The 9,997-nt window shown below is 58.2% G+C and overlaps 1 protein-coding gene across 3 annotated transcripts; it reads left to right on the top strand.

Moving 5' to 3' along the window:
* Nucleotides 1-457: 457 nt before the first annotated feature.
* Nucleotides 458-9,787, top strand: NFATC4 (nuclear factor of activated T cells 4). 3 transcript variants are annotated; one of them, XM_079769523.1, is made up of 11 exons: nt 458-749; nt 1,862-2,037; nt 2,746-2,957; nt 4,622-4,784; nt 5,355-5,554; nt 5,803-5,975; nt 6,453-6,593; nt 7,478-7,533; nt 7,816-7,942; nt 8,128-8,712; nt 9,405-9,787. In XM_079769523.1, exons 1-11 carry the CDS (start codon nt 650-652, stop codon nt 9,470-9,472), a joined length of 2,001 nt encoding a protein of 666 aa, XP_079625649.1. In that variant the 5' UTR covers nt 458-649; the 3' UTR covers nt 9,473-9,787. The 3 variants fall into 3 exon arrangements, with proteins under 3 accessions (XP_079625649.1, XP_079625648.1, XP_079625647.1); XM_079769522.1 differs by having other exon boundaries at nt 1,862-2,957; nt 5,803-5,858; XM_079769521.1 differs by having other exon boundaries at nt 1,862-2,957.
* The last annotated feature ends 210 nt before the right edge of the window (nt 9,788-9,997 follow it).

Genomic DNA, 9,997 nt, shown 5'->3' with positions numbered 1-9,997 from the left:
CACAGTCCGCTTGGCCTGAGGCTTGGAGGGAAAGAGGAGGAGAGGGGGTCCTTTCTAGCTAGTCGATGGCTGCAGAACTCCTTCATAACTTCAGGAAGGGTCTTCCGTGTACCCTCCGCACGGTGAGCCCAAAATGTGGCCTCTTTAAGGCGCTCAGACCCGGAGCCCCTGAACTTAAACTAAGTTGGGGGTTGGTGGTGGTAGTGCTCCAGGCATCGGGCAGTGATTGTCACAACTGCGAGCCAATCGGCACCATTGTGGTCATCCCACGCTTGAGGGACCGTTTTCCAATTCAGTTTTGTTCTCTCTTTTTTTTTTGAGGGGGAGGGACTGGAGGGAGGACAGAGGGAGAGAGGGAGGGTGGGGAAGGACGAGGGGCGCGTGGTTTTCCCATCTCATCCCCGGAGGAGGGGCCGGAGCATCCCGGGCAGCCAATCAGGGACAGGCTGGGGGGGCCGCTTTGAAGAAGTTTGGGGAAAAAAGTTTGGAAAAGTTTCTATAATAACTAGGGGGCGTCCGGAGGGAGGCGGCAGCGGCGGAGGAGGGGGCGTCTCGGAGAAGGGGCGGGAGGGAGCCGCGGGTGCAGCGACCGCAGCCTCCTGAGCGCCCCCTCCCACCCGGACCGGGACTGGGGGCTCTGGCCGGATCCATGGGGGCAGCGAGCTGCGAGGATGAGGAGCTGGAATTTAAGCTGGTGTTCGGGGAGGAAAAGGAGGCCCCCCCGCTGAGCGCGGGGGGGCCGGGGGAAGGTTAGTGCGGGGCTGGGAAGGGGGTCTTTGGGTCAGTGAGGGAAGGGCGCGGGGATTCTGAGTCTGGGGACCTTAGGGCAGCGAGCCCGGGGTGGGAGAGGAGGGGGTCAGAGGTTGAGGGGAGTCGCGGGGCTGGGGGGTCTGTGGAGGTCTTCGGGGGGCCGGGCACCACTTTCTCCTTTTTAGGTCGTGACTGGGGTGGGGGTGGGGGTGGGGGTGCCGCTGGCTGCGCGCCGCCTCTCGGCTGGGCCGACTGTCACTGGGATAGGGGGCGAACCGGAGCGGCGGTCCGGAGAGCCCCCGGCGCCGCCAGGGGAAAGAAAGGCTGGGCTCTGGAGTGTGCCCCTTGCAGACCGAGCCCCGGGTCGGCGGACCCGACGCCGGGGCCGGGACCCGGGGCACTCTCGGGGCCCGCCGGGGCGCCCCTCCCCCTCCCCCTCCCGGTCTGGCCGCAACTAGAGGCAGATGGCTGGGACCGTGCCGGGGGCGGCGGCCGCCGTTCGCACGGAATCCGTGCGGCGCGCGGCCCCCCCTCCCCACGGGCCTGGCAAGCAGCACCCCCGCCCCCAAATTGGGGGGGGGGAGCGAGGGAGGAGCCACCTCTCCTCGTCACCACTGCCCTGGCGCCCCCCCGCCCCCTTCTTCCCTGGCCACTGTTGCGATAGCAACTGGGGCTCTTGCCAGCGCCGTTTGGGGGTTTGGGAACCGCTACTAATTGGGTTCATGTGTGAGTCGCCCCCAGCCCAGCCGGGCGCCTCTCTAAACGCGCCTCCAGGCCCCACTCCAGCCCCTCTTGACGTACATCCCTCACCTTAAGACCCACCGGGTCTGGTGCCCGAGGTCCCGGGGCAGGGGGCTCAGAGTGTGAACTTTTCCGTGTGGGTATAGGCTTGGCGCTTCTAACTCTATCTCTTCCACCTTCCGAGGTTCAACTTGCTTCTGTCTTTGTGGCTCTGAAGGGCACCGTAGAGACCCCTCTTTGCTGAGGAGGGGGTGGCATACAAGACTAAGGGGCTGATCTCTCAAGGAACCCAGACATCTCACCTGCTTCTCTCTCTTCCCATCTCCTGTGGTATCCCTCTCTCTGTCCCCCTCCCTTCCCATTTTGACAGAACTGGACTCAGAGGACACTCCGACATGCTGCCGCCTGGCCCTGGGGGAGCCCCCTCCCTATGGCGCTGCCCCTATTGGCATTCCCCGGCCACCACCCCCACGGCCTGGCATGCACTCGCCTCCACCCCGCCCAGCCCCCTCCCCTGGCACTTGGGAGAGCCAGCCTGCTCGCTCGGTGAGGCTGGGGGGGCCAGGAGGGGGCTCGGGTGGGGCTGGGGGAGGCCGTGTCCTTGAGTGCCCAAGCATCCGCATCACTTCCATCTCTCCCACGCCCGACCCGCCAGCCACCCTGGAGGACAACCCTGATGCCTGGGGGGACGGCTCTCCCAGGGATTACCCCCCACCAGAAGGCTTTGGAGGCTACCGAGAGGCAGGGGGCCAGGGCGGGGGCCCCTTCTTCAGCCCCAGCCCTGGCAGCAGCAGCCTGTCCTCCTGGAGCTTCTTCTCAGACGCCTCTGATGAGGCTGCCCTGTATGCCGCTTGCGATGAGGTGGAGTCTGAGCTAAATGAAGCGGCCTCCCGCTTCGGCCTGGGCTCCCCACTGCCCTCGCCCCGGGCATCCCCTAGGCCCTGGACCCCTGATGATCCCTGGAGCCTGTATGGTCCAAGCCCTGGAGGCCGGGGACCAGAAGATAGCTGGCTACTTCTCAGCGCTCCTGGGCCCACCCCAGCCTCCCCACGGCCAGCTTCTCCCTGTGGCAAACGGCGCTATTCAAGCTCCGGAACCCCATCTTCAGCCTCTCCAGCTCTGTCCCGCCGGGGCAGCCTGGGAGAAGAGGGGCCCGAGCCACCTCCACCACCCCCATTGCCTCTGGCCCGGGATGCTGGCTCCCCTGGCCCCTTTGACTATGTGGGGGCCCCACCAGCCGAGAGCATCCCCCAGAAAACCCGGAGGACTTCCAGTGAGCAGGCGGTGACCCTGCCTCGGTCTGAGGAGCCTGCTCCGTGCAACGGGAAGCTGCCTTCGGGAGCAGAGGAGACTGCAGCTCCTCCAGGAGGTCCTCGGAAGGAGGGAGCTGGCATGGACTACCTGGCAGTGCCCTCCCCTCTGGCTTGGTCCAAGGCCCGGATTGGGGGACACAGCCCCATCTTCAGGTGAGGGTGGTGCCGGCACCACTGCCATTCCACTTTGGAGCAGGTCAGGGGATCAGTTTGAAGAAAGGTCCGAGTTCTGTGCCCTTGGCATTTCAAAAGAGAATCTGTAACCAGCTTGGCTGCTACCATTTACCCAGTTTTAGGGAGGATTAAATCAACAGCAACATACCCCTTCTACAAACCGATGATTTATTTGCAAAAGGATAATCATTCCCTGTGGATCAATAAGGAAAAGCCCCGCCCCCACCCCTTAGGCAAAGGGGGAGTTCCTTTAGGGTTCCTCCACACCTGGTTTTGGGCTGGCACTGTCTGGACATGGCTGTGGACTGGATGTCATACTTACACGGGGTAGCAGGAAGCCCCCCTTCTCTAACTTTTAATTTCTAGGGCCCAACTTGTGCCTTAAAAGCATAGCTGCTCATCTGAATTAAAATAGCATATATTTGCAAGACAAAAATTCATATTAAAACAAGCAGTTCTTGCATTCTTTTATCCATTTTACCCTCAAAGAATCCTGCCCATTTCAATAATCCTGAATCTTGGGATGTCAGATTGAGCTGGCTCCATCCAGGAAAGTTTCCTGGGAAAAGAAATCTTAACACCTGTTCTCCTTGGTTCCCCTAGGGCAGGGTTTCTCACCCTCAGCACTATTGATATTTTTTTAAAATATATTTTATTGATATTTTACAGAGAGGAAGGGAGAAGGAGAGGGAGAGGGATAGAGAGTTAGAAACATCAATGAGAGAGAAACATCGATCAGTTGCCTCCTGCACACCCCCTACTGGGGATGCAACCAAGATACATGCCCTTGACCGGAATCGAACCTGGGACCCTTCAGTCCACAGGCCAACGCTAAATCCACTGAGCCAAATCGGTTAGGGCAGCACTATTGATATTTTGAACAGGATAATTCTTTGTTGTGGAGGTTGTGCTGGGCATTGTAGGATGGTTTAGCAGCATCCCTGACCTCTACCCACTAGATGCTAGTAGTACCCCCTCCTCTAGTGTGACAACCAAAAACGTCTCTAGACATTGCCAAATATCACCTGGGGACAATCAGCAGTTGAGGTGCCCCCTGGCCTAGGGTATCTGGGAGCTCAATAGAGGAAAGTTGCACATTTGTAACCCCTAGTTTCTGGACTGGACCTGCCCAGCCCCAACTAGTGGAATGGGCACTGACCTGGGAACAGGGCGTGCGCTCAGTCCTGGCTTCTGTTAGTCCCTGGCTTGCTTGGCTCACCATGTTCTAGCATCTGGGTCTCAGTTTCTTTATTTGAAAAACAAAGGGGTTTATCTCCGAGGCCATGTTCAGTCTGAAATAGTGCTTCTTTGCTCGACTCTTTTCCCATCCAGGGCTAAGGATTAGGATGGGCTTTGGGTTCCTCTGTATCCAGGTGAACCACTGCCACCTCAGACCCTGTGCTCAGAGCTGGAAAGGAGGGAGTCTCAGGCCTGGTGCCATCTCCCACACCCTCACCTTGAGGGGTTCTGAAGGGCCTTTCCCCTCTCACCTTGCTTCTGGGCTTTTGGACTACTTTATTCCTGTTGTGATTTCTCCCACACCCAAATCCCCTCCTCCCTCACATGCCAGGGAGCTGAGACTCGGGGCTGCCCTGACCAGGGTCTGAGGCCATAGATGATCAATGCTCTTTTCTTCTGTCTAGGACCTCTGCCCTACCCCCACTGGACTGGCCTCTGCCCAGCCAGTACGAGCAGCTGGAGCTGAGGATTGAGGTGCAGCCTCGAGCCCACCATCGGGCCCACTATGAGACAGAGGGCAGCCGAGGTGCTGTCAAAGCTGCTCCTGGTGGTCACCCTGTAGTCAAGGTAAGGGGCAGAGGCCTGATAGCCTTTCTCGTCTCCAGTCCCAGATCCCTGCCGATGGGTTCCAGCTGTGCAGACCCGTGGCACTGCCCTTTCCCACACTCCCTTCTCAGCAGTGACCCTGTAGGCAGACTGGGGTTGGGGGAGGAAGGGTGCCTTTCAAGGACCCGGATGTACTTTCTACTCTATCCCTCCACCCCCACTCCCTTCATCCCATGGGACACCAGCCTCATGTCTACTGTGGAAAATGATGGCCTGCCAGATGTGGGGGAGGGCTTAGGCTGAGGCCAAAGTTCACTGGGAGTTAGGTTGTCTTCATTGAGTTGGGCCAGTCTCTCTCTTGGGAGATTTTCCCCTTTGCCCAGCTCAGTTGGAGCCTTATTCCAAGAATAACACTGTGAACTCCAGGCCACATTTTCTCCACAACTGATGCCCAATCCCCCCTGGGAATCCCTTCCAGGATATCCTTTGTCTTTCACCATCCTTACCCCTTGGTGGACTGAAAACCCTGGGATGGATGAAAGATCAGACAGTGGAGATTTCAGTTGTGTTGCCTGTGTCTCCCTCTGCCAGCTCCTAGGCTACAGTGAGAAGCCACTGACCCTACAAATGTTCATCGGCACTGCAGATGAAAGGAACCTACGGCCCCATGCCTTCTATCAGGTGCACCGCATCACCGGCAAGATGGTGGCCACGGCCAGCTATGAAGCTGTAGTCAGTGGCACCAAGGTGTTGGAGATGACCCTGCTTCCTGAGAACAACATGGCAGCCAAGTAGGTTCCCACGCTACTCCCCCTCCGTCCTCAGGCTTTAGGACCAGTCTTTTCCATGCTTCCTCTTCCCGGGAGAGCTAGACATCATCCAGAGGAGCAGTTTCAGGCTTTCTCACCACCTAGAAGAGGACTTTTGGGGCTCGGGGTTAACATAGCCCTTCTAGGCTCCCAGAGCAGGTCTTCAGGGCTTTGGATAGAGGGCGGGGCTTCCCTCCTGAGGTGTGGGTTTTACCATTCTTTGCCTTCAGCATTGACTGCGCTGGAATCCTGAAGCTTCGGAATTCAGACATTGAGCTGCGGAAGGGTGAGACGGATATCGGGCGAAAGAACACACGTGTGCGGCTGGTATTCCGGGTACACGTGCCCCAGGGCAGCGGGAAGGTCGTCTCTGTGCAGACAGCATCAGTGCCCATCGAGTGCTGTGAGCAAAGAGACCCTATGCCATCTCTCTGTTTCTTGTGACCCTCTTGTCTGTGTGTCTGTCTGTCCACCTTATCTCCTCTGCATAGTGTCCTGTGTCCCATCTTTCCTGGGTAGCCCTGCAAAGGAGCTAGCCCGCATTTCTATCCTGGAGGGGTGGGAGGAGTGTTCTGAATTGCCCCTGCTGCTGACTCTGTCTCTGGGATGGACAAGAGTGCCCCTGTCCTCCCTCTGCGGTCGGTGGCTCTGTGCACTTGTTTGGATAACTCTCTGGCCTGCCCTGCTGCTCACTGACTGCCTGGGTGGCTCTTTACATGGTGTGTGCGCCACCCCAGGGACTCCGTGGGTTTACTTGTGTGTCTGCCACGGAGGAGGGCTCCCCCAGGGCCCTGTGGCAGTTATTCCAAGGGCATGGGGGCAGAGGAGGCTGTCGTCTCCATATGCAGTCCAGCCAGGCCTTCCCTGCACTGCTCTGCAGCCCAGCGCTCGGCCCAGGAGCTGCCCCAGGTGGAGGCCTACAGCCCCAGCGCCTGCTCTGTGAGAGGAGGAGAGGAGCTAGTGCTAACTGGCTCCAACTTCCTGCCGGATTCCAAGGTGGTGTTCATCGAGAGGGGCCCCGGTGAGTGCTCACTGGGGAGGGAAGGGCAGGCAGGAAGAGCTGGGACAGGCAGGTGAAAGAACTCTGGCACTGTCACTAAGCTAACTTCTCTGTAAAACGGGCAGATAGACTATCCTTCCTCTTGGACCTTCTGCTTCATGGGCAGGACAGCAGTCTGTAATGCTCAGGATGGTGAACAAGTGTAAGAAATACACATTCTATTTTTTAGGGAGAAGTCGGTTTTGAGATAATTGACCCCATGTGGATAGGGTCATTGAGGAGAAGGGAAGAGGTAACCCCTCATAGCCCCATGCTCGGCCCCTCCTGAGGTATGAGCCTGGTAGCACAGCTATGATTATGAAAGCCTGTGACATACCCCAAGATGGAGCTTCAGAGGGAGAAGGGGAGACCGAGGGGCCCAGGTGCACCCACCAGCTTGAGGCCTTTGTCTTCTCCCAACCCTGACCACCAAGATCCCTAGTACCGACACTCAAATTTAACAGATTTTGAGGTGCTGGATCATGAGACTTGAGGTCTCATTGCCCTCCTTCAAGCTAGGACCCTTTCCTATCCTTGAACTTCCTCCCAACACTATCATGGGAGGGGATGTTTGGAACAGGATGGGAGGGTTCAAGAGTTGCGTTTGTCACCCACTCCCTTTGGCTCCTAGGCTGGTCCTGCTATCTCTGTTGGTCTGAGTTTGCTGCTCTAGATCTTGTGCACAGTTTAAAACCCTGCCTTTTCCATTCAATTGAGTAAACATGCAGTGGGCTTCTTTGTGAGTGAAGCCTTGTAGAGGCCGCCTGAGTCTGGCCTCAGCTCTAGCGGGAGGGGAAGTGGCAGAGGACTGGGTATAGGGTGGGGGCCCTGGAGCTGGGCTGGAGTAGTCTGTTCCCTCTGCACAGATGGAAAGCTGCAATGGGAGGAGGAGGCCACTGTGAACCGGTTGCAGAGCAATGAGGTACAAGTGTCACTTGGGGTGCCCCCCTTCTGGGTGGGGCGGGGCGGGGAAGAAGGCAGGGAATTCCCAGGAATGGCCCTTGACCATGGGAAAGGACTCCAGGAGTGACCTGTTCTTTTCTAGAGGACACATTCTGGCCAATCGAAGCAGGTTCTACTCTAGGGGATGAACTTTGCTCCTTAGCAAATGGAAACATCCAGGAGGTGGAGTTCCGGTCCTTGGAAGGGCTGGGCTGAGCCTAGGTTCCTGAGGGCTCCCTGCCTCATCCTCTGCTTTTTCCAGGTGACACTGACCCTGACTGTCCCCGAGTACAGCAACAAGCGGGTGTCCCGGCCTGTCCAGGTCTACTTTTATGTCTCCAATGGCCGCAGGAAGCGCAGCCCTACCCAGAGTTTCAAGTTCCTGCCTGGTGCGCTCTAGGACAGCCCCTGGTGGGGTGTGGGGGTATGGGGAGCTGTGGCAGGGCAGGGGGAATGCCATGCCTTCATCATGAAGGATCTTGGGATGGGAAGGTAGATGGAGGGTGTGCAGTGGGGGGGGGGGGGGGCTGCCAGTCTTCTCACCAGTGTGTCCTCCTGCTTCCTATCCACCCAGTGATCTTCAAGGAGGAGCCCCTACCAGACTCATCTCTCCGGGGCTTCCCTTCAGCCTCAGGCCCCTCCTTTGGCACTGACATGGACTTCTCACCCCCCAGGCCCCCCTACTCCTCCTATTCCCATGAAGACCCTGCTTATGAACCTCCTTACCTGTCAGAAGGTTTCAGCTATGGCACACCCCCTCTGTACCCCCAAACGGGGCCCCCACCATCATACAGACCTGGCCTTCGGATGTTCCCTGAGACTGGGGGTACCACAGGTTGTGCCCGTCCACCAGTCTCCTTCCTCCCCCGGCCCTTTCCCAGTGACCCCTATGGGGGACGGGCCTCCCCTTTTCCCCTGGGGCTGCCATTCCCTCCTCCAGCCCCTTTCCAGCCTCCCCTGCCTTCCTCCCCACCGCTGGAAGGCCCCTTCCCTACCCAGAGTGGTGTTCACCCCCCACCTCCTGAGGGGTACAATGAGGTAGGGCCAAGCTATGGCCCTGGGGAGGGGACTCCGGAGCAGGAGAAATCCAGGGGTGGCTATGGCAACGGCAGCAGCTTCCGAGACAGTGTCCCTATCCAGGGTATCACGCTGGAGGAAGGTGAGTGTGGAACTGGCTGCTGCAAGTGTGAGTGTGTATAAGAGATGGCTCTGCATGTTTGCTGAGGGCAGGAGCTTGATCCATTGAGACCAGTCAGGGGGTCTCGGGAGGCAAGTTCGTGGTGCATGTAGCCACATGAACCCAGTTAACTTAATTCTGAAGGGTGCGTGGTGTTCCTGCCTCTGCCCCACGTCACAAAATCACGGGTTACAAGTGCTTTCAAGATCATTTAATATACCTCCCCCTTTGCAGACGGAGGCACTGAATTTCAGAGAGGAGCCGTGGCTTGCTGAGGTCTTAGTCAAGCATGCTTTCCCTTGCCTCAGCTTCCCCCTAAACATGCTGACTGTGGTCAGGATCGGTGATGAAGAACCTTGATATTTTGCCTCTTCCTCCCACTGACTACACCCGCCACTGGCCCTGCTGACAGCGATTGTCCTGACACTGCAGGCTGCTGAGCCAGCAGGAGAGGGCTAGGATGGGGGCCTGGGAGCCCACGTGGATGGAGCTGAGCAGATTTGATTGGGAGCAGGTGTTAAGATACATTGGGGAAAGTGAGGCCCAGTGGAGGAGGAGCCTAGAGGCTTCCTAGACGGAGGCCTATCTTGAATGGGTTGGGGGGGGGGGAGGGGTCTCTGGAAAAGTAAGGGAGCTGCTCCTAGCCCAATCTCTCCATTGTCCCTCCATTGCAGTGAGTGAAATCATTGGCCGAGACCTGAGTGGCTTCCCAGCACCTCCTGGAGATGAGCCTCCTGCCTGAACCATCACCTGGCAACTCCAGCCTCCTGGCCCCTCCAGCCCTGCCCACTTTCCCTTCATCCTGGGGTGGTGGTTCCAGAAACTTGGGGGGCAATCTGGTTCTTCTTTCCCCAGCTTTTGCCTCTTTCCTCCTGCCCTCCCTCTCCTCCCCTAGCTGAGGTGTGGCCCCCTGGGCCTGGTGCTGCCAGGGAAGGCTCAGTGAGGGGACAGCATGGAGGACTGAGGCTGGGTGCGAGGGCTGACTGGAGTGAAGGCTGTGTCTAGATTGTGTATGGGCCTTGGTGCTGGGAGTCTGGGATGGGTGGATGGATAATAAACTGCTCACTGATGGGTGCTTCAGGCTCTGGAACTCTTTGGCAAGAGAGGAGGGGCAGCTTACTTTGGCCTGAGGCGGCTTAGAGGTTGGAAAGAGATGGGATGTGGCTGGGATCATTGTAACCTAAAGAGCTTCTCAGAGTAGGGGGCTGGGGATAATTTAAGGGGCCCAGAGGCTCCCTAAGTGGGTTGGGGCCAGAGCTTTAGGAGG

Source organism: Cnephaeus nilssonii, assembly GCF_951640355.1.
Source record: "Cnephaeus nilssonii genome assembly, chromosome: 4".
Lineage (NCBI taxonomy): Eukaryota > Metazoa > Chordata > Mammalia > Chiroptera > Vespertilionidae > Cnephaeus > Cnephaeus nilssonii.
The sequence above is the reverse complement of the archived record's forward strand: the minus strand, read 5'-3'. Positions and strand labels throughout refer to the sequence as shown.